Source organism: Coptis chinensis, chromosome 4 (genome assembly GCF_015680905.1).
Source record: "Coptis chinensis isolate HL-2020 chromosome 4, ASM1568090v1, whole genome shotgun sequence".
NCBI lineage: Eukaryota > Viridiplantae > Streptophyta > Magnoliopsida > Ranunculales > Ranunculaceae > Coptis > Coptis chinensis.
Window position 1 is genome coordinate 58,826,913 of NC_141459.1, and position 24,401 is coordinate 58,851,313.

Genomic DNA, 24,401 nt, shown 5'->3' on the forward strand with positions numbered 1-24,401 from the left:
TTTTGAAACATATATATAGTAGAGTCCATGAGAATTATTTGGGTTAGAGACAAAAAAAAATAAAATAAAATTTAGGAATGAATACACTATGTAAACTCATTTTCAAAAATCTAGAGTATAGTAACAAGAAAACAACAAACAACTTTACGCCCCTTACTCCAGCCAAACTGGAGAACATCGTCAATGCCTTTTTGTTTAACTTCATCACACATTCTAAAGTTTTGGTTGTTGTCTTTTCTTTCTTTTGTTTTGAAGTTTTTGGTCGAAAAATAGTCCCACTGGATTCCCTTGATTTATTATGAACAAGTTTGTACTTTGTAGTAATCGACCATTGGGTAGATGTATGTAATTAAACTTGTTTAGTCTCTAGATTCTATTACGTGGTTATACTTTTTTAAGGATCAATATCATGTTGAGGCATTATTGTGTGTATTATATAACAATTCGAGCAAGTTTTGAACATGCTTAATACTCAACTCAAGGGTACGGTACTGCTAATTGAACTATTGAAAGCCATCTTCAAAATCAGTAGTAAAACTGTAAAAAGACCTATTTTGGCGTACTAAATGGGTAAAAAACGTGAATATGGGCTTTTTCTTCTTCAAAAATATATACAAGTGAAGGTTCTGTAGTTTCAAGGCTTGCTTTTACTATTACGTGTGTGGGTTTTCTGGTTAGTAATGTTGGGTTTGCTTACTTTAAGTTAAATGTTAAAACAGACGGAGGCTTTTTTATATGTAGCATGTTGGAATGTAATTTTAAAATGGTTAAATATTTGTGTTTTCAGGTTCCACAAAATGCAAAGAGGATTCCTTAAGGGAAACACGAGTGGGAAAAAGAAAGAGAAGCAGGAGTCAACTATCAAAACGAGTTATGTAGATAGGATAAGTGGCTTATCCAAGGTATTAACCCATCACATACTATCTTTCCTCGACATGAAACAAGCAGTTCGAACTAGTCTTCTTTCAAGAAAATGGAGAGACGTGTGGGTATCTCTTCATACGTTGTACGTTGAACATTGATGATAGTTTTTGGCTAAGGGCATGTTTGGCAGCACGAATGGGCCAACCTGTACATGGGTTAGGGTGCACTATCCCTGTTATTCTGTTTAGTTCTTATATTTTGGGCCAAAGTCTGTATACCGTATGCTATTAGTTGGCTGGCCAACCCCAAAAGTGCGGATAATGGTATCCATGGGAAGGCAATGGATTTCGATCTACATCAGAGCATACACAGAAAATAAAAGAAAGACACGAGAAGGAAAAAAAAAACACGAGAAGAAAAAAAAAAATGATTGCGAAAAACTGAAGAACAGTACCGTCCACCACCTAGCCTCCCACTATTGTTCTCCATTGATCTTTCAACCTCGGCGTCTCTCGATTTCTTTTCGCTACCATCTCTCTCTCTCTGCTATTGTAAGGTAATGGAAGTGTGAATTTAAAGTTTCAAAATTTAAGAAAACTTTTTATATTTGTGCTACCATCTTTGTTATGATATTTTATTTGAGTTTTTCTGCAACTGCTTAGTATAGCTTTCCCTTATAGAAACGGTGTAAAGTTGTACCATTGCAACATGGCACTCAACCTTAACCTTAGTGTTTTTTTTTTCTTCGATAAACCTCAACCTTGGGTTTACACTGGTAGTTGTTTTAGGATGTTTTGTTTATGGAATTCTATTTACATAATGGTTCGTGCAGTTTGAATTGTTTTTCTTCTTATTTACGACATTGAATTGTTACGTTCGGTAGTAGGAACTCGAACCCAAGCATGTGCTTAGTGCTTACCTAGAAAGCCATTCAATGTTAAACCATGACTTTTTAAGTTTTAACACCTTGAAAGAGAAAGATTAACATTCCAACTTTGATTACTATTTTTTTATAGGTACCAACTTTGATTTTGATTGTGCTTACCACAAACTAGAATAATAGATTGGATTATATAATCTGAAGTTTTTATTGGTTCGCTCCCTTTACTTCAGAGATTGCAAAAATCATAAATGATCTTCCTTAACTCACAGTCTTTATACTGCACCACATAGAAATCGCAGTGGTCCAGTGGTGAACAAAAAGTTTTTTGATGCGTAACATTTTAGCTTGGATATTGAGCTCTATCAGAATAGCTTAATGAAAATAAACTTAGAATTACTGTTTGTAGGAGACCTGCAGAGTTCTTCATGATTGACATGAAGATTGCTTATAGGTATCTAAAGGCACACTTTCACTACCCTTTTTACTCTGTTACTTTTTCTTTGTTGTATTTCCACCCAGGAAGTGTACTAGAAGCAGGGTACCTTAGTTCTTGCTATTGATTATCTAACCACCTGAATGGAAAACATGGACCAAAAGTGACGTTTGTGAAAAATTAACTAGATCGTAGAGAGTGATTAGTGAAATTAAGTCACATGTCTGAAGTAAGGTACACTCAAGGTTGTGAAATATAAACAAGGTTATTTAAATTATACACTCTTTGAGTCATTATGGAGTTCTGGTTTCATAATTGGATAGACAACTTTAAGACAATTTATTAGGTTGGCCTAAAAGTACGTGTTTGTCTTGTGGCATACATACAAAGATTATCTAGAAGCAGAAGAATTCACCTTTGCTGCTTTTGCTTAAATTTCCCATGCTTCATTTCAGAAAGCTGGGACATGTAACGAATATTGTACAAGTTTACTTCACTGAGTAATTTAAGCATGTCAATAGATAATTTAGGGTGAACTAGTATTACCCCCACTAGATGAGATTAGGATCCCCCTAGATGGGAAATACACACTAAATACACACAAAAAAAGAGTCAAAGTGGGTTGACCAAAATTTTTTTGTGCGTATTTAGGGGGGAGACCCTAATTTCCCATCTAGTGGGGGGGGGGGGGGGGAATCCTAATTGGCTCATCTAGTGGGGGGTAATACTAGTTAACCCAATAATTTAAGGTTTAACTGTTGCTTGTTAATTATGATGCTAAACTAGCCTTACATACAAAAAACCAACTAAAAGTGGCTCTTGAAAATCAATTGTTTAAGGTTTAATAAAAGGGAAAATGAAATATAGCTTGTTGTTCTCTACTTGGCGTCCATTCAATCCAGTCTCTCCTCAATGTCGAAACTATTTTTTTTTTCTTATTTATCTGTGTGATATTGTAGAGAATTGAGAACTCGCACTTTTATATATTTTTTCAACTAACTTGGGTTATACTATTTGCGCCACTCGACCACTGGATTATTATGTTTTTAACTTTGAAAGAATGGAGAAAGAGACACAGAATGTTAAAGGCCAAAGTAGTAAGAGGACGGTGTGGACGCCTCCAATGGATAAAAATTTTATGAAACTTATGGTGGCGCAAGTGCATGATGGACAATACCTTGATGGCCAATTTAGTAAACATGCTTGGAAGCATATAGTACAGCAGTTCAAAGCTAAATTTGGTCCCAATTATGATCTGGAAATTTTAAATAATCACTATAGAGCATTGAAGAAGAACCATAGTGCTATAAGAACTTTAATTGATCAAAGTGGATTTGGCTGGGATAATAATAGAGAAATGGTGTATGCTGATGATGACCAGGTTTGGGATGATTATGTCAAGGTGATTTTCTTACTTTACTTTAAGAACTTTTTGTCTTCCAGAGAATCATAATTTATCACTAGAAAATTATGTCCACCATATGCAGGCACACCCGGATTTCAGAATTTGGAGAACTAAGTCTATTACAGGATATGAGGACTTGTGCATAATATTTGGTGATGGTGGGGCTAGTGGGAAACATAGTCGTGCGCCTAGCGAGAAAGTTATGAACCATGAAAAACATATTCTGAAAGATGCGGGGAATCTGAATGGAGAGGGGTCCCAAAGTCCACTTGTTGGTTCTGATGATTTGGGTAATAATACTCTAAAACCTATCAATTTGGACAGTGAGTTTGAAGCTTGTGCCCAACTCAAAAAGAGACGACCAAAGATGACGCCAAACCCTCATGATTCTAGAAAGTCGCGTCCTAAAAGCACTGGAGAGGGTATGGTAGATGCTATTCAAAGCATGGCAACAACATTTACTGAAATAGCAAACAAGAAGAAAGAAATTGCAACACCTAATTCTGAACCATCGTCTGAAGCAAAGTTGATTGTTGAATTAGAATCCATTCCTGATCTTGATGACCGTACTTTCATGCGAGCTTTGGATTTCTTAGAAGATGAAAAGAAAGCGAGGGTGTTCATGGGGCTGCGTATGGAAAGGCGAAAGGAATGGTTGCTTTATCAATTTGAAGAAAAGTGATAAGCAAGTTTATAACTTATTTTTTGTTGATCCTCAATATATTTGATGTGGAAAAATGCATACTTTGTTTGTTGGTCTATTGGGGATCATTAGGTGTCCAGGTGTCGTAGACTTTATGAGTCTAGTAGTATATATTTTGCAAGGGTACGTATTGGATATATATTTATTTTGTTAATTATGGTCACTTATGGGAATGCAAAACTTGTTTGATTGAACATGTGTTTGTTCTATGTATTTAATGAGAATGCAAAACTTGTTTGAACGTGAACTTTGTTCTATTTATGCAATGAAGTAATATTTTTATATTTGCTATGAAAATTATGTTTATCAGGTGTTATGTAATACAACTTAAATATACTATTTACTTAATAAATGTGTTGACAGGGGGCTATACTATGTCTGACGACTTTGATGAAGAAGATATGATAATGCAAGCAGCATGTGTTACTACCATGTTAACGACTGGTTATTATCAATATTATGTCAGTAAAATTCCTTGCTGCACTTCGGCTCTTAGTGGTGCAGAGTGGGTTGAAGAAGTGCTTACTGGACATGGTGCGCGGTGCCAAGAAAACTTTCGTATGGAAAAACACGTGTTCTTGCGATTGTGTGATATTTTACAAACGAAAGGTCAACTCACTCACTCTGATACAGTACAGGTCAAGGAACAACTAGCAATATTTATGTATACAATTGGTCATAACGAATGTAATCGAACCATTCAAGAACGTTTTCATCATTCTGGGGAAACTATTAGCTGCCACTTCAACAATGTCTTGAATGCAATAGTAGCACTATCTGAAGATTTTCTACAACCAGCAGGATCTAGTACTCCTCCTGAAATTCTTGAAGGTGGTTATAGATTTTATCCGTATTTTAAGGTATTGACTACGTATGATTATAATTTTTTTTAAACTTAAATTGCATGATACATTTTAAATAGTTTGTTTTTTTTTATTACTTAAAATATACTTCTATTAGGATTGTGTTGGAGCAATAGATGGAACACATATCCCTGCATTGATTGGTTCAAAGGAGAGAGTTCCTTTTATAAATAGGAAAGGAATTGTTACGCAAAATGTTTTGGTGGCATGTTCGTTTGACTTGCAGTTTCAACATGTTCTTGCCGGTTGGGAAGGTTCGGCTACAGATTCACGTGTTTTAAATTCAACACTAACAAGGGAAGACAAATTGCAAGTACCTGAAGGTACATAATGCTTATTATTATGTTAAATCTTGTGGATTCTTTTGTCATGATTAATATTCCAAAATCCTTTATACTATTTGAACATGTTTATGATCATAATGCTTAATTTTATTTAATTTGAAATATAGGTAAATATTATTTGGCTAATGCGGGCTATGCCAATGCACCAAATTTTATTGCTCCATTTCGTGGCACTCATTATCATCTAAAAGAATTTGGAGTGTTGCATCCTACAAATTACAAAGAGCTATTCAATCTTCGTCATTCATCTTTGAGGAATACTGTTGAACGTATCATTGGAATCTTGAAAAAGCGGTTTGCTATTTTGGCTCTTCCACCTCCATATCCGTTTGAAACACAAGTAAAGATAGTAATAGCATGTTGCATTCTACACAATCACATACGAAGAGAGAAACTTAATGATGAATTTTTTGATAAGGATCAAAGAGAGCAAGAAGAACTTTAAGGAGACTCTGGAATGAGGAGACAAGATCTAGAAAACCTTAGTAGAAATAGAATACGAGAAATTGCATCAGATTATAGAAAGTCTATTGCCATTGTAATGTGGAATGACTATTGTGACTATCACAATGCAGATTGATGTAATACTTTTGATTTTGCTTTGGATTTGTTTCATGTTAAGAATGAAATGACCGGTTATACTTGTTTCAAATTAAATATTTTGTGGAACTTTTTTGTTTGGTGAGAATATGGACATTGTATTTAAGTTATTATTTTCTTTTTGATTTATATTGTTCTATTATTTTTTTCAAATATGTAATAGGTTATCAGTGTAACAGATACAATATGAACCAAACAGTGGGCACGCTGAACTTGTGACAGAACGATTGGCAGCCAAACAACTTCCAGATTAATCTGCTTTAAGTTGCACATCTACAAAACTAGATCAGCTAATCCAGGTTGGCTACTACGAATTTTTCTACTGCCAAACAGAGCCTAAAGGAAGGCAAAAGACTAAGTGGGTGGGTGTTTTGGTTATCATTTTTTCAAAAAATCATTTTTTCTTAAAAATCATTTTTTCTTAAAAAATATTTTTATGAAAAAATATTTATTCTATAAATAGTTTTTCAATAAATATATTTGGTTATGATTTTTCTTAAAAGCTATTTTATCAAATTAAATTTCGCATTATGTTTCTCGATATATTTTGGCATATCGTGGCATAAATCACTAAAGTCTAAAACATCCGGAGAATTCATTTGCTTTTAGTACCCAAAGTGTTTCCTTCAAAGAAAAATAGTTTTTCAACTTGAAAAACAAATTTTACCTAATTATCATAAAACAAGTTTTTGAGACCAAAAAGTGTTTTTTGGATGAAAAACTATTTTTTTTTTAAATAAAAACCATACACATTTATTTTTTCAAAAAATATTTTTTCACTAATAAATATTTTTTGGCAATAAATAAATAAGATCCAAACACCTCTAAAGACAGTCGGAGTTTCCAAATTTTGTAGACAAAGTCTTGCTTTGTCGTGATGGCTCCAATGTAGACAAGTGTCGTCACCATTATCTTGAATGTATTAATATATCTTCTCTCAGCTCAAGTACTTGAGGGTGAAAAACGATGTGCATTTGGCGCAATTTGGGCCTAGTCAATGTGAGCTTAAGATATGTGCTCCAAATTTGGTGTCTGTTGAGTGCACAGGTTACATGTACCAAGACTATAGTCTTAAGAACCTGTCATCTCTAGTTACTGCATGTTTCGACACGTGGATGTATGGATTGTATGACATCAAGAACAGGAGGGAAGTGCTTAGCAGGTGTTTGGATAATATACTCAGCGGACTTACTAATGCAAAAACAATAACAGTATTTGTACATGGGATTCAGGTATGGTTATGTTCTACTTGTTGCTGACAATCATACCTATGTTTTTAACCGTCTTGCACTTTTAGTGATGTCAACTGTTATGGAAATTGAATATCAGGCAATGTCTATGGGAGTTGTTGGCCGACTCGTCACAAATGTAACCTGGGGAATGGGGATTACCGTTTTAGAAAATGGAAATTGGGAAAATAATGGCATTTGTGGAACCACAACTGCAGGACACCATAAGGTTCTTGGTCTGCGCAATTAACAAGGCAAACTTAGTGGCCCAAAAGATAAAGTTGATTTGTATAGAAACAAAATCCAACCTACATGCACATTAAAGTTTCACTTTTAACTTGCGGTAGTGACAGTTTATGAGAATCCTAGTGTTCCTTATTGAAATATAAAATCATCCGTGGTGACAAACATAATATGCAAAGTGCAAACCACTGAACATCTAAGATCATTGAGATGCTTAGGCCTCCAAACTGGGAACATATTTATGGAGTTCGCTTTGGGCCACCAAATACTTGGTAGCGGCCCTAGGAGCATATTTTGAGACGTTACTTGCCAGTACCCATGTTGGAGTGCTCCTGTCATTCCTGTGTTGTGTTTGCACTTTATGTAAGCCAGAAGCAACTATATCTGTTCTCCAATTTAAGTGGTGGGGGCACGACAGTATGGCTATGAGCTGAAACACATCTGTAAGATTCACTTGGAGCCAGGACAGGCCTCATACGTAGCTGTTTGCTCCTTTTGCCAATATAAAGTAAGAAGGAATTAGTTAGTAGTTGTGTTTTGTGTGTGTGTGTGGGGTGGTGATGGATTAATCACTGCCTTCCTCAAACTTACAAAATTGCTTATGGACCCTACTTGGATAGTATCAATTGTTTGTATGGAGTATGGACTGCCTATAGTTGGAATTCAAAAACAAGGAACTTTTTACCCTTAGGTTTTTCGAAGGGAGCAAAGTAGTAGGCAGTGTGATCAACTTCATAATGCTCTATTTTCTTATGTAGATTGTCTAGACATCACTGTAAAGGGGTGTTTTGGATTTCTTGTTGGGACCGAAGTTAAGTTTAACCGCCCGGCGCACCTATATCCTCTTCTTAGTTTTTCTCCTTTTTCTTTCTTTTTCGGGAGAGAGGAATCGGGCCCGGCGTAGTTCAATCGAAGTGGTATTTATAGGCTTAGGGAAGGGTCAATCTAGAAGACGCGTGTGTTTATGCTACTGCGTGTAAGGTCGAGATCGTGAATGAGTGTCGAAATGGGTTATATTATAAGTCATGCACTCATTGGGTGTTGATGAGGTTATCCTTATTTTCGGGGATGGGTAATGATTACCCCCGATGGTTATCATTACCCGAAGGTGCTCGCCATGTGCTCAAATCTTGAAATATCTTCGCCCTCCTTTCGTAGGGTCGCTCTTTTGAGGTCATTTGCACGGGGTGTTCTTGAAAGGAGCTGCTCCACGGTTCGGTCTCGGGGTCGGCGCTCGAAGTTAAACTTACGTTGCACGCGAAAGCATAATAAGATATCGCCCCCACTACGGCCCCCCGGTAGAGTGTTTATGCCATAGGAAACATTATCTTTGAGAGAAAGAACGGTGGAACGGAGCGTGAAGCCGTGGTGGTGGACGACTTCGACTAGGGCGACATGACTTTCGAATTCACGCATCCGATGCTTTGGCGGGAAAGGGAAGTTATGTCGTAGCATGCACGCGACGTAATCGTAGTGGTGGGGGGAGAAACGTGTCGCCGCGCATTATCGGGAACTGAAAAAACAATTACCTTGGAACACGATGTCGCGGGCTATAGCCTAGGTCTGTAATCATAACTTTTGGTAACCTGAACAGCGGCGGTTTATACAAAATCGAATTTGGGACATTGAAAAGGCATTGCGTGTTTTTTCTTCCACAAAACGCAAGCTAGGGTTCCTCGGTGAGTGCTTCTGCTGCTGTTATCTTTCCATTTTCAATTTGCTTTCCTCCCTGTCAGTGCGTTTTGCTAAATAGGTAGGTCACCATAAGAGTATAGGGTTTCAGCTTGAGTAATTGGTAGAAAAAGAAAACTTGCCATAATGTCTGACTCTGATGACACTCGATCGGAGGAGGTCCGAGAGATATCCTTGAGTTGTGGAGAGTACGAGGATGAAGAAGCAGTGAGTGTTGGTGTAGAGGTTGATTTGGAAGAAGAGGATAGGATAGGTGAGGGTAATGCCCGATCTAGGTCAGGAGGTGACGTAGCCAGTACGTCAGGTCGAGGGATCAAGCGATGTGCCCCTTAGAAGTGTAAACCGTCGTCGCTAACTTCGTTCCCGAACCGAGGGCAGCATATGGGATTACCGCCCTTGTCCACGACACGGAAATATCTGAACCACGATTGAGTGAAAATGTTAAGTAGTGAGGGGTACAACCCGAATGGTGGAATAATAATCTGTGAGGGCTACCGAGAGCGATATGCACATACCGTTTCGAAACCGGTATGCGACTTCTTGGCGCTTTGTTGGAAGTCTCCCTGTCGGGCCAGTAGGTAACACCCGGGCGATTATTTAAGGTGTTCGACCTGCTTGACGCGCGAGTGGGGAATATGACATAAGGGTATCGACATAGTGGAACACTATGTGGTGCGGGCGATCGGGGAACATGAACTTTAGCTTGCGGACCATGACGACGCTGCTCGGCGTGATCGATCGATGGAGTAAGCAATGAGGCCTGGACTAAGAGGCCGTTGTTGCTAGTTGGCAACCACCTTGCGGTGAACGGGTGTATCCGCAAACTAGGATTTGTAACATATCGGTGGGTAGGACATTTATCCGTTGTTTCTTGTCGAACGTTTGATAGTTACTCTAACGAGTGTCCTTGTTTTACTTTGATCGCAGAGTTTTTGTGAAGAAGCGAACCGATCGTGGGGAAATAGAGAGGTTCGTAGCGGTTGACTCGTGAAGAAAAAAAAGCGAAGTTTACTGAAGTTGCACACTTTTTGTGGAAAAAGGTGGGGCTGCGATCCGAAAAAAAGGAAGGCAAAAAGACCCGAGCTCGAGGTCAAATAAAGGGAAGAGCTGATGGAGGCGCGAACGAGTGACTTAGTAACTTAGAAGAAGAGAGGCAACGGGCGCATGGTGGTCGAGGCGACTGCTAGAGGTGGTACCTCCGAGCGGGAGGATCGAAGCTTCATACGCGAGGTTCGATCGATACCCTGTGGAGTTGGAAACGGTGGCTTTCAATCCCTCGGCGAGGAGCAGGTCGGAGAAGAGGTCGCGACGACTTTGAGCAAAACATTTGCCCGAACCACGAAAGTAGCTTCGGCGACTCTTGGAGAGCTCTAGCGCCCGTGGCGGTTCGATGGTGGCCCAATGGGGCTATTGTTTTCGCCCGGAGTAGAGAACCACGACTGGCGGTCATGGACTTGGCCACTTTCGGGCTGGATCTAGTGCGCCCGACGGAGGCGTGAATCCGATCCTAGCGAAAAGCGAAAAGCTCCACGTAAAGGCAAGTGGAAAAGCCGTTATGGTGAGTGAGCGACTTAGAGGGCGTTCATGTTCTGGATGAGAATGGGGTGCAACTAAATGCGGAAGCGGGCGAAGTCATTTGTAACCCGGATCGAGTAAGATATCGGGTTGCCTACTAGAACAGATAGCTCTGGATGGCAATCGCAGGGAGCTGGATGATAAAGGGCTGGCCAATAATCTGAGGCGAATGGAAATTGCCCAATGTTTGGTATGCGTGTCTATTTTTGTTTGATGTAACTGTCTCCGTATAAACGCTATTGTGTTGTGGCTACTAACCATACGTATGTATTTGCAGCTGGTAAGTGGGTTTCAAAAATTAAAGGAGATTGCACAGTTCGCAGAGGCAGATAGAGAGACGGTGGTGAAGCTGTCTGATGAGCTGAAGAACGTCCAGGAGGCCTCGAAGATGGAACGCGAGGAACTGGAAGGTCTGAAGAAAACTCATCAAGAGCTGAGTCTGGCCAAGATGTTGAAAGACACGGAGGTGAAGAGCCGGAGGCAAAACTTCTGTGGATTTGAAGAGAACGCCCGGCAGTATTTGTGGAGATTGGTAGGTTGAACGATTATGCCTTTATACCGCAAGAAGGTTGCTTTCGACGCTACCAAAGCCTATGATGTTCGGATGCAGATTTCGTGGAACGGAGGCCGACTACAACGCTTTGAAGGCGGATCATGCACGCCGCGTCGCCTTACCGGGGTAGAGCGGGTGCGGGGAGGAATTAATAGTGCTCCCTGTTGCCTTGAGGTTTTGCCCCGCGATCGTGATATCGCTTAACCGATGCTACCGCGATGCATTGATGAGTTTAGATTTGGATGGAGTATCGTGATGATAGTGATCGGAATACGGATCTTTGAGATTGATGAATTGCTTCAGCCAGGAGAACTAATTATGGAGCCCAGAGGTGGCGATTTGTAATTTTGCTTTTTAGTCTTTGTCGGCTTATAAGCCGCGGATCAATAAATTTGGTTTCACTGGGGGTAACCTGGCGGTTCGTCTTGTTACCTATATGCTTAAGTACAAAAACGACACGGTGCTCCGTTGTCGGCCGGGTACTTTCGTGTGGTAACGAAGGTTATTTAGCCGGGTTGGATTTCCTGAGTAATCTCAGCAACCCGGTTAACGTATTATTTTGCTATCTTGCTAATATAGATCGGTGCTTGTGCGTATGCCATGACTGTTGCTTATTTCTTTATTACTGCTTGCTCAACTATAATTGTGTGTGGTGACGGTGCATGTGGCGAAGAATGGTAGGTATGTTGTAATGACAACTTCTCGACGTCTGGCTAAGATGTTTGCATGAGCGTCGTGTTGTTAAATTATCTGCAGCTCTGAGGTGGTGCTCGTAATGTGGGGATCAGATCGCTGGCTTCAGCTCTGTGATGCAAGTCGAAACGCCGTGTTGGTCGCTAACAGCGGTGTTCCGTGGCGTGCGACCGCGTGGAGGGATCTGGCGGTTCAAAGGCGTAATGATGGCGAAGCGAGATGGCGTTTTGGCGTCTCAAGGTAATTAAGAGGCGCTTAGGAAAAGACGTTTCCTTTTGAATAAAAACGGCTTATCACAGACCAAGACAAGTATTTGCTTGCCTTCTTCCCAAAGCTTCAGTCTGCCTATTTGCTCTGCTCATTTGCTGTGCCTCTCCTCCATTGCCGCTTATCCAGGTACGGTTATTCTCTTCTGTGAGGATTCTCTTGTTGATAAAAGGTTGAGGTAAAAAACTATAGCTCGTGTGATAGTACGTTTGTGCTCTAGGTTGTTATCATGGCGAGATGTCGTCCGTATGCGAGGGGAAGGAACAGCATGAGGGAAACTTCTCCGCTGATAATGGAAGAGATGGAGTTTCAACCGCACGTGCATGATGATCGCGGGAAGAGGAAAGCTGATGTTGTAGAGACGAAGAGTCATAATCGTTCTAGGAGGGCTGGGCGTCCCACTGGCGGCATTGTCTTTAGGTCGCCGCAACGGGTAGGCGATTAATCGGTCGATCACATTTGCGGAGTGTAGCGACCTGGGGCAAGGCCGCCCGATCGGGTGAGCTTCGTCCCCACTTGTGGTGATGTGGGGAGCGAGTTCTACTACGTGGGGAGGACTGGGAAGAAGCGTATGGTGAAACGCTCAGACTGTAGCTTCCACTCGGCACCCATAGCGACCAGTGTCCTGAAGGGGATCGTTCTGGATGGTGACAAGGCAGAGGTGAAGGATGAGGACATGGACACGCAGGGGCGATGGATATGGCCGCTTGTTTGGTAAACTCGGACATCTTGAGTTGTTATGTCATTTACTAAGGCGAACTGATTCGTTGACTTGCTTCATGCAGTTTTTTGCAGGATATGACAAGCTGAAAGATGTTGTACAAAACGCGGAGATGAATGGTAACCCTCACGTCGAGCTAGGATGTATCGCGAAGCTGCGTGGGGGAAAAAGAAATTTGGATTTGATGGCGACCAGTATATCGAACGCCATGCCGCGGAGAATGCAGCGTTAGTGGTGGACGCGGACAGAGTTAGAAAGGGAACCATTTGTGGTGATTTGCTTATCGCGAAGAAATGTCGAGGTGAAGGTGAAAAAGCGGCGAAGAAGCGATATCTTTGAAACTGTAGACGCCTATGCCGCTACCGGACGAAAAGTATGACAACCTGAGGAAAAGCGGTTCTTTGGCGATGAAGGAGGGAATGAGATGCGTGTGATGCTGAGGTCAACTCGGCATACTGCTTCGACTAGCGCAGCCCCGGAAGATAAGCATGTCATCACTGAGAATCGATAAGGTGATCGTCATTTGACTCTGTTAGTCTTGAGTTGTAAGTTTCGTTCACATTTTTCTCTCTTATACGAGAGTCAACAATAGAGCTGTGTTTTCAGGCTTGCCTGAGCAGTTCGCCATTTTTATTTAAGGAACTGGTTTCCACGAAAGTGGCAGTTCCACACTTAGTTACTTTTTGTAATGATCATCGATCTGGATTTCCTGGGTAATCCCAGCAGATCGGTGGATGTAGCTGTTATGATGCATGGTTATATAATCTGATTGGAGATGTTCCGTATGTATATTGCCGTGGATTGGTGTGTAATTAGCGCTCTGCTTAGGATTCTAGTAATATGCGTCCTGTCTTGTGGTCACCCTAGAAATATAGGTCGTCGACGTGACAGGAATTGGAGGGGTCAATGGATCATGCGGGCTCGAGGGGCGATCCGCTCATGGGGGCGTTACGGTGTAGTCAATCGTAGACATATAAGTCAAAGATAACAAGACCTGTAAAGGTTCGTAGAGCTGTAAGCTCTAAAAGAGTCAGATCATGAGAGCGTTCTCGTGTGGTCGATCCTAGAAATATAGGTCCTCGGCGTAACAAGACTTGGAAAGGTAGAGCACTGTAAGCTCCGGATTTGTATGCTGAGGAGAAGCGTTCTCGTGTGGTCGATCCTAGAAATATAGGTCCTCGGCGTAACAAGACTTGGGAAGAAAGGTAGAGCACATAAGCTCCAGAGAGCTGTATGCTCGCGGAGAGCGTTCTCGTGTGGTCGATCCTAGAAATATAGGTCCTCGACGTAACAAGACTTGGAAAGGCTGTAGAGCCTGTAAGCTCCAGAGAGCTATATGCGCGAGAGGAAGCGTTCTCATGTGGTCGATCCTAGAAATATAGGTCCTCGGCGTAACAAGACTTGGAAAGGTTGTAGAGCCTGTAAGCTCGAGCTATATGCTTTCGCGAGAGGCGTTTCGTGTGGTCGATCCTAGAAATATAGGTCCTCGGCGTAACAAGACTTGGAAAGGTTGTAGAGCACTGTAAAGCTCGGGCGCTTGATATCCGATTCGCTAATTTTACATGGACAACCAATGCATCATTATGAGGGAAGGCGGACTTTGCTTAAATCGGCCTCGTAAAAGTGATATCGCTGGGCTGCGACTGAACCACGCGGGCGTGAGCTGAGAGAGGTGAAATGATAGACTTCACGAAGAGCGCCCGACACCGCGGCGTCTTTTTTCTCTACGGATGAGGTTACGGAATCATCCGGAAAAGTAATCCGTGAATAGTTCGATCATTGTCACGATCGGATGAGTCTTTGCCGGCTTCGTGGCGCTTAACGACGATCGTGGGCGTCCTGCTGCTGCGTGGGCGACCTTTGAAACTCTTGGGAGTGGGGCGAGATGGAGACGACTACGGACTCGACGAAAGCCATCGGTTTGTGTCGCGGTCGCCGCCGAGGAATGCGAGTGTACCGTTTGATGTGGCGGCCGACTAGATCACGGAGATAGTGTTTAAGCCCCCGGCAAGCATCGGTTTCATGGCATTTGGCGTTGTGAAATCGCCAAAATGGCTTGTCGGGCCGATCTCGGGTCTGCCTCACTTCGGGCGGAAGAATGGGGCTCGCTTTTAATTTTACCGAGAATGTAGTGGGGGAGCGCCGATGGATGGCGAACTCTCTACTCGTTTTTTCGGCTGGTGCGGCCTTTGGTGCAAAAGCGACCTGGCTAGCGCTTCTTTGCCCGTGGGTAATGCGATCTCGAGAGCTACGCTACGACCTCACGTTTCTCGCTAAACCGTGGAGTCTTAAAGTTTTCTGCAACTTGATGTACTTGTCCGCGGCGGTAGAGCTCGAAACGGTGTCTCTGGCGTTCCTTCATCAACGACCTAGCGAGGTCGGTGTTTCGCGACTTTCGGCAAGCATTGGAAAAGGCCGATGTAATGGCGAAAGATTCTTTCAAGCCACTTTCCATGCACAACAGTTCGGCCTTGAACCGCCCTACAGGAATTCCACGAATAGTTTTCGTCCTCCTTGAATGATAATCTGGAACAAAGAATCAAGATCCGCCTTCTTCCGCTTTGTTGTGGACGTCTTGGCCGGCTTAACAAATCGATGAAAATTTCGTTGAAGGTTTTATAGAATCGATTCGATTGAAAAGAAAAGAACCAATCGAGGCGCCATCCTCGGAAGCGGGCTGGAAATAATCTGCAGTGGAGATGATCAAACTCACGGTGGTGTAAAGTGCCAAACTCTGAATATAGCAAGCCACATCGACCAGGCACGCGTCTTTGCCGTCGTACATGGGAAAGCGTGGCTGGATAAAGTCTTGTGGAGAGGCTTTATTGAGGGACCCTCGATTGTGAACGGAGATGCGCTGACACGTCTTAAGCATCTTGTGCACAATGCGTGTCGAATCCTTCTTTGCGGCGTTCGGCCAATCCTTTGGGATAACTTCATTAATCTGTTGATTAACGTCATTGATCCGTTCTACGCTCCGTTCGACTTGTTGTTCTTGGTAACTATCCACTTTGAAACGCGTAAAGTAGCATTTTCCTCCCCGAGCAAGGAAATGCTCTCATTCGTTATTCCCAATTGGTGGGCAAGGTCTTTGGACTTGATCTTCTAGGCTAACCATGGCCGTGGGCTTGAGAGTTAGAGAGGGATGCACCGATTTAAAGTGGCTCTCAAGTAATCGAAACCAGGGCGCCAATGTAAAGGGGTGTTTTGGATTTCTTGTTGGGACCGAAGTTAAACTTCGAGCGCCGCCCCACGATATCCTCTTCTTAGTTTTTCTCCTTTTCTTTCTTTTACGGGAGAGAGGAATCGGGCCCGGCGTAGTTCAATCAGTGGTATTTATAGGCTTAGGGAAGGGTCAATCTAGAAGACACGCGTGTGTTTATGCTACTGCGTGTAAGGTCGAGATCGTGAATGAGTGTCGAAATGGTTATATTATAAGTCATGCACTCATTGGGTGTTGATGAGGTTATCCTTATTTTCGGGGATGGGTAATGATTACCCCGATGGTTATCATTACCGGTATTCCGCCATGTGCCAAATCTTTGAAATATCTTCGTCCCTCCTTTCTGGGAGGTCGCTCTTTGAGGTCATTGCATGCGGGGTGTTCTTGAAGGAGCTGCTCACAGTTCGGTCTCGAGGGTCGGCGTCCTGAGTTCGCTTACGTTGCACGCGAGCATAATAAGATATCGCTCCCCTACAATCACCCCACTAATCTTTCTCACAATTTGCAACCTGCACTACACCATAACAGCCTATTTGTAACGGATATGCATCCGTTACAAAAAATATTAGTAACGGTTATCTTGCGTTGACACAAATGCGTGACAAATATTAGTAACGGATATTTGTAACGGTTATAAAGTGTTAGAAAATTTAGTAACGGTTATCAAGTGTTACTAAAATTAATTTCAGCAACACATATCAACCGTTATTAAATTTATTAGTAACAGTTATTAATAATTTGCATGAAGAATTTGTAACAATTACATATCCGTTAGTAATAATTTGTTATTTTAAAAAAAAATTAATATAATTTCCTGGCCTTTTTTTTGACATGCCACCTATAGTAACTCTCAAATTTATAAATACTTACACCCACAAATATTGTCATTCCTGTAAAACAAGTAATACTCACTTGAAACAATTGATAGTCAAACAACACTTCATTAAATAATTACAACTTAAGTCTAGAACTTCATAGTATCATATGTTTATAGCTTACGAAAGTAAAACTTAAGTATAAATTAAATAGAACTGCACCACCTAAGTACAAGCTACATAATTATCCACCTAAGTACAAGCTACATAATTATCCATGTAAGCAATCCTTACGCATTAGAATGAAAGATCTCATCTTCTTGACATAACCATTTTAAGTACAGTTTTACAACACCTTGTGAACTTTGATTCGATATCTCCAAAGCATGTAGTCCTTCACTCTTCTATATGACATCCTGATTATGCACTTGTGACTCGTCAACATATGGCCGAATGTCACTTTTCCTACAAAGAATAATTGAAAACAGTGTAAGTGAAGACCCTTGCAACCAAAGATACTATGATTTTAGAATTGCAATTGTTGCGACTTTGGTAATGTAACTAACAAACAAACAAACATATGTATCTTATATATGAAGTCCAAATGAAACTCAATTTCCATAAACATTTACAACCTTCTATCTTACCAATGGTGTACACATCCCTTCTAACTCTTGATAGAACCCTTCATAACTTAACATAGAGTAAGAGGTATAATGGCATTCAACTGTAACATAAAATTTGCATTGCCAACGGTTGGCACACCATATCACTTCAAGGTATCCATTACATAACTTTTCATTTTACTAACTATGACAAGCTTATCACAAACATTACCTTAACTTAAATCTTTCTTAGACTAAGAGTGCATTCTCATAACCAAAACTAGTGTAATCATTTTAAAACTTTCCCAAGTAATTAAGTATATATATGTCTCTGGTAAAGATCACACACCTTTTCCGCTAAAAGTCAACAAGAGCCTAAGCGTAATGTGTGAACAGGTTATCATGATTGCAAAATAACCCCATGCAATTGCAAATTAAACATAAAGCCCATTGCCCTGCAAGTGCCCAGTAAAATCAAGTACCTTCTCCTTAGCTTCCATCTACATAAGCAATAAACTAATCAACTAAAGTACATAATAAATGTGAATCACTTTACAAATATTCACATCAACCCATGCTAGCAAACAAGAACAAATAGAAGACACATTGACAAAGTTGAACCATACAACTATAAGGACAAAGAAAAAGACAAATCACTCCATCAAGTCCTTGAGAAAAACCCATGCATCACCACATCTCTAAATGCAGCTATATATCTAATTTTCCTTTACAACCCCACGATTGATTACAATAAATGAGGGTGTCGTGGACTAACTTAATTTGTATTTTTTTCATATTTCGTTTTAAAGTAGTTTATTCATTAAATTGTACATTGTTGTACAATTTAATAATCCACCATATTCTCCACAACATTTAGAATCTAAAAAATACTTGCAACAGAAAACACGAATATAAAGTCTTCAAAAAATGAATATCGAAAGTGATTGAGACTTTAAACTTGCTTGCATACTAAGCAAAACAGAAGACAAAACATCAAAATACCTGCACATACTTAGCAAGCACTAAAAAATCAGTGTTTGAACCAATTCCAAGACCTCACTTTCTCTTTCAGTTCCTTTTTTTCGTGCCCAAATAATGGTATGGAATGTCATGTCTTTCAAGAAACCGAATCACATGGGTGTTTGGACCTCTATCATGATTCTTTGTAAGAACAGACTGGGATTGATAAGTAAACACATAAAAGTAAGAAAAACTATACCAAGTATGCAGACTCCTAAAAAATCACCTTATTACACGAGTTATATCTAGAGGGAACCTCCCACTTTGCCATCCATGTAACAAGTCCACCAGACAATGATCCTGCAATGGCATAGTAGAACTATTATATTATGTAGTATTGCAAAGGTCAGTGATGAGTCAACCGAAGCCTCAATTTCTTTTTCTTTTTCTTTCTTTGCATAAAAATGAAAAAAAAAAAAAAAAAAAAGAAAGAACATGGAAAAGAGACAGGATGTACCTGTTTCGAAGCCAAAATTGCGATCTTATAATTGTGGTCAAAAGCCAGAACTCGTACAACATATTTCATAGCATTGAACAGCTTCGATAATTTAAGGAAGTCTGCATCCATCTCCAGCCATGGCCATCTATTGGGATCAAAGACAAACTCACTGCAAAAGTTTACAAGACGTTAGTACCCTAACTTACTGTTATATATAACTTATGTTTCAACCAGATTAGAGCTTTTACGACAGGATACAACTGCAGGATCGCAACACCAAGAAGAGGTGTAATCTGCTGCAGCTGTTCAGGTTCTGCAAAGGAGAAATTCATGGAAAGAGCCACTTGCGAGGTCAGCGTACGTAACTACACTCGCTTTTGGCTTGATAAATGGTATGCCATTCTACCTCTTTGCTATAAAATTTCCTCTAATTTACAACAGGATTTACAATAGAGGCGAGTTTCTGAAAAAAGTCCTTGATAAGGTAGAGTAAGTGCTGCCTTGGGACCTCAATATTTGACCAGGCAACAAGTTTAAGGGCATTAATATTATAGCTTCTTTCACACTCATCATTGAAGATGTGAAATGGGGAAATAGAGATTAGATGAGAATGGAGCTGGAGCAGAAGTGATAAGTTCAGGGTGAAGACCTCCCATCAACATTTCAGGGAGGAACGAAACACTAGAGTGGTGACTAGTGAGCTTCAATTCTTTCTCTACAAGCTAGTGTGGAAGGTGAAAATCTCTGGTCAAAGTCAAGTTCATTCAGTGTGAACGACCTAAGCTATATAAATATGAAAACAACAATATTCATCTTTTTACAAAGTGCTCTTCTGTTTGACAAGTATGGAATATGACAACTGCCATTCATAGCAGAGTTTTTTGCTAGCACGCATGGTTCGGCAGTTAAATCCCACCTACTTTTTGACTCATATGTCTACTATAATTTAACATGTATACAGATCACTCTTTTAAAACCCACAGAAAAACTCACCTACACTACCAATAAAAAGTGATTACTAATGGTGCATACATCGTCTTTAAAGTATTGGTGCCCCAACACACTTGTTAGCATAGCACACATCCTATAAAGGTATCGCAAACCAAACCATATCTAAAACACATCCACTTAAAAAAAACTGAAACAAAGAAGAAAAAAAATGTAGGGAATGTCACATAAGAACCCAAGTCTTACATAGTTCTCTGATAAGCCTGTGACTCCGGCAGCACACGTATTGGTTTCATGAGACCTCAAGAGTCAAGAGACTACATTGCTGACAACAAAATATAATGTCTTTTTCTGGAAGGCGTTGATGGCATAGTCAATCTTTAACTGTCCCATTCGAGAGTTCAACCAAAGGCCATAGCCAAGCCCAACTCGAACCAGATTTACCCCTACCTCGAGGCGGGATTACCTAACAAACAAGTTTCGCCATTAGTGATGGAGATGGAGAATATGTAGTTTGAAAGCAATCTAAACAGTTGATAATTAGTCATATAGAAAGTGTGCTATATATCAATACAAATATTAATTTGAATTTATCTATGTTACATGGACACCATATTTTGAAGAAAAAAAAAGTGTCGGGATCATATCCATGTGTTTTCGAACACATTGTATGTGATTTCAATTCAGTTAACCGCGTTCAAAAAGCGATTTTAGGGTCTTTAAGGCAAATATTTTCCAACAGAAAGAAAGCTTTATATCAGACTAATGGGAAAATATTTCCTATGTTTCCTAAGCAATAGTAATACTAGAGGCACAGACATAATTACATAAAACAAAATTCACGTGGCGCATGCTTAAACGTTTTCGTCATACCTAGGTACGGAACACTCCCCCACCTTTTTGCAGAGGGAAACTTCCAAAATCCAGGACGACATGTTATTGTTAGGCCATGTGGATACTTCCCCCTTTCCCATTTGTTGTAGTTATTCACCAAGCAATAACAGTTCAATCCAACAAATAACAGAAATGGTGAACGAAAACAAAAAAAAGTAGAGGTGTGGAGCTTATTGAACTCTCAGCGTCACATTGCAAAAATTAAGTCAATTAACTGGAATGGTGTTCAATACCTAACCACCTTGTTCAGAGAAACTAGTGGATTCCAAAATAAGACCAACTTCATCACCAGAAACAACAACACTCTCCAAGAACTTCGAGGAAGATCATGTTTTGATCGACAATATATTGTAGTCGCTCAGGCAAGGAACACTTCAGAAGATCACGTCATGTCACAAAAATTAAACAGATCAAACACAAATCTAATTTTGTTTTCAATTAAAAAAACTAATAACAATAAAGGATACATCTTTGACATGATAATTCGAAGTGTAACCAACCCCATAAGCTAAAACCCAATTTCAATAAGTTGGTATATAAAGTTGTTACCTTGAGCAAATTGAATTCTCAATCAGCAATGCTAATTAAGCAAAGCTAGCTTGATATTTGAGACGAATTCATCCCAAATTCTACCTTAGAAATAAAATAAAAACAAGTGTTAATGGAAATCAAAACAAAATTGTTGAAATTTGAAGAGGAGAAGGTCAAAGAACAAAAGGAGAGAAAGAGAGGACTTACGAAATCGAAACCCAAGAAGCCGGAGGTGCGCAAGAACACCACCCTTTTTCCCTCTTAAGCTTGTTTCTATTTTTTCATTTTTTTTCTTTCTAGGGCATATGATATGTTAACTTTCTAGATGGGTCTTAGAAGCCGAGAACTAATAAAACTCCCACTTATGTTTTCGTTTTCTTTTTTTTTCTCACACGGTGATTTTTAACTTGATCGAAGTTGATTGCTTACTTTGTCGCATGATAAAGCGTCACTAAAATATCGAAATGTTAGATAATAATTCAAGTATTTGCACAAATACTTACTAACTTGATTATAAACAATGCTAACGGATAATAAGTGTGAGAAATTACCTAACGGATCAGTATGTGTTACTAATGAGAAATCTCAAATGTTGCAAAATCACCAAAATGGTGTAGTGCTGTCAATGTATCTGATTTAATTAAGCAGGATTACAAGATTTATTTTTACTTACCAAAAAATGTTTGCTATGTATGCTATAGTTTCTAATCTGGTAATTTCTTTTCCTTTATTCCCAAAGAATTTTGCAGAAATACCAAGCCTGTTGAAACCAGTGCCCATTTCTTTTCTGAACCTGAAGTGTTTGAACCTCAAGGAATGGCGTAACAATGGTTATATTCGTGCTCTGACAAGATTATTTGGGAACTTTTCTGGCATTGAAACTCTTATTTTGGAGAGAGCTAAGGTATCAACCATTCTAATGATTCATTTTGGTTTTAATTATATTCCATCTTAATATCATTTTACTACAGTTGCCTTTGTAACTTACCGATCGAAATTCACACATTTTAACTGCGTACAAATAGAACTTTAGAGAGACAGGGCAAACATCACCCCCACCCCCCACCCCCCCCTAATTAATTTGGTTGTGCACACAGGACAGGCTGACTAATTTTATGAATACAGTCCCTATTGTTCTTGTTTTGTTAACTGTGACATGGTGTCCCACTATATGAGCAGTCGTTGGGGGAAGGGGGGGTCATTTTTCAATGAGTTATGCAACTTAAAAAAATGTGTGCTGCCACGTGGTATGTGACCTTATACCTGTCTGCTAAACAGAGAGGTTCCGTGGAAAATTTATTTCGTTTTGAGATTTTAATGCAAAAACTCCATTTTGCATTGGAACCTAAAGTGGGCATGATGTGATTTCAATGCAAAATGGATTTGCAATGAAATTTCAATGCAGTATCAGTTTTGTATTGAATTTCTCAATGCAATATCTGTTTTTTTTAAGTAAAATAATCAACGAAGTCAAAATAATTACTGCAAAAGTTTGAATGCAAAATGGATATTGCAGTGTGCAAGGCCAGGGCATATTTCATTTTGAATTGAAATTAGAAAATTGCATGTTTCAGTGCGAAGTGGATGTTGCATTGAAAATCAGAATGCAACATCCAATTTGCTGCAATAATCCAAAGTCGCCCTGTACAAACAGGTTGCAAAGTGGCAGACCTGTGCTTGGTTAAACACGTTTTTTTTTTTACGAAGTTAAATTAATGTGTCCTATGAGGCTGTGATTGAGCTAATTAAAGCGATGACATTTTCTCAAAATCCAGATTATCTTTTTTCAGTCACAAGTTACTACCATTTTATTGGCATAAGGTAGAAGTTCTGTAAGGAATGCCTTGGTATGTATGGCCTCAATCTTGTTGCTTCTATATTGAGATACATGGGAAAGTATGAATCTTTAAAAAAATCTTCATCTCATAGCAGTTGGATTTTGCAACTGGGAGGGTATCCATAATTTTTCGAAAATGGTGGGTGGTCTCATCTCTAATTGTAATTAGTAATAGATGGTCATCCCTAACTAACCCTATTGCTTCATGTTATTTCCTATAGTACTATCTGTAATAATGGAGGAGGATGCTAGAGGCACACTGTATCAAGTGATTTGATCTATATCGAGTCTTTTTATATGCAAAACCTATCAAAGGTCTTAGATTTGTTGGAATGGATGAAAGTATTGAACCCCTTCACAATTGAAGGTTTTCTAAGGGCATCTTCATTTAATATTTTAAGTCGTGGAGCAATTAAAAGGTGACTGAATAGCTTCCCTTCGTAAACCATTCTTTTGTGGACATCAATAAGAATTAAAATTATTTGATCATCAAGTTGTTACAAGTTTCTAATACTTTATTTATTTATTTGTATTTGTATTTTATTTCATTCATTTATTTTATTTTTATCTATTATTAGAAGCATATCAAGTGCACCTTACAATCCATGATCATTTTCTTTTAATAGGAAAAGTATACGCTGGTGAAGGAGGTGTTGGGATATTTGGCCTTTACAAAGCCAATGAACATTTATTGTTTATACATGATGATGTTTAATTAAATACACGAATCTTATTATTATGTATATGGGTGAACTAATATCACTAGCAAAATGCACGTGCTCCGTACATGAATAACAAATGAAAGAAACATATAAACCATATCATCAATTTATGAGATTCTTTTATGAACTTATGTAAGTGTATTTCTGTTCACACAGTAGCCTCTGAAATTGGCCCTATAAGCAAAATAGAAAATAATAAAAATAAGATTTTGTGACAAATGCAACAATGAAATTTCTTTCGGTAGTATTTAGATCCCATTGTATATCATTATAAATGTGTTCAACTTTCAATCCAAAAC

At 39.6% G+C, this 24,401-nt stretch overlaps 3 protein-coding genes and 1 long non-coding RNA gene across 6 annotated transcripts; 3 read left to right on the forward strand and 1 right to left on the reverse strand.

Annotated features, from left to right (window-relative positions):
- The first annotated feature begins 375 nt into the window (after window positions 1-375).
- Window positions 376-4,452, forward strand: LOC147504194 (uncharacterized). 2 transcript variants are annotated; one of them, XM_086604036.1, is made up of 4 exons: window positions 376-673; window positions 788-1,420; window positions 3,240-3,582; window positions 3,668-4,452. In XM_086604036.1, the coding sequence occupies exons 2-4, from the start codon at window positions 1,146-1,148 to the stop codon at window positions 4,265-4,267; spliced, it is 1,218 nt and encodes a 405-aa protein (XP_086460162.1). In that variant the 5' UTR covers window positions 376-673; window positions 788-1,145; the 3' UTR covers window positions 4,268-4,452. The 2 variants fall into 2 exon arrangements, with proteins under 2 accessions (XP_086460162.1, XP_086460163.1); XM_086604037.1 differs by lacking the exons at window positions 376-673; window positions 788-1,420 and having other exon boundaries at window positions 2,916-3,582.
- Window positions 4,453-6,909: 2,457 nt separating this feature from the next.
- Window positions 6,910-24,231, forward strand: LOC147504195 (uncharacterized). 2 transcript variants are annotated; one of them, XM_086604039.1, is made up of 3 exons: window positions 6,910-7,327; window positions 22,283-22,447; window positions 23,319-23,869. In XM_086604039.1, exons 1-3 carry the CDS (start codon window positions 7,148-7,150, stop codon window positions 23,361-23,363), a joined length of 390 nt encoding a protein of 129 aa, XP_086460165.1. In that variant the 5' UTR covers window positions 6,910-7,147; the 3' UTR covers window positions 23,364-23,869. The 2 variants fall into 2 exon arrangements, 1 of the variants encoding a protein (XP_086460165.1); XR_015220356.1 differs by lacking the exon at window positions 23,319-23,869 and adding an exon at window positions 24,007-24,231 and having other exon boundaries at window positions 6,919-7,327.
- On the reverse strand, window positions 18,054-20,543 carry LOC147504196 (formyltetrahydrofolate deformylase 2, mitochondrial-like). Its single transcript, XM_086604038.1, has 4 exons — window positions 20,365-20,543; window positions 19,189-19,339; window positions 18,958-19,031; window positions 18,054-18,211 (listed from the first exon to the last, which is right to left on the reverse strand). Exons 1-4 carry the CDS (start codon window positions 20,412-20,414, stop codon window positions 18,112-18,114), a joined length of 375 nt encoding a protein of 124 aa, XP_086460164.1. The 5' UTR covers window positions 20,415-20,543; the 3' UTR covers window positions 18,054-18,111.
- Window positions 19,220-20,221, forward strand: LOC147504197 (uncharacterized). The gene is made up of 3 exons (XR_015220355.1): window positions 19,220-19,358; window positions 19,437-19,527; window positions 19,612-20,221. It is a non-coding gene; the product is annotated as an uncharacterized LOC147504197 (long non-coding RNA).
- Window positions 24,232-24,401: the final 170 nt, after the last annotated feature.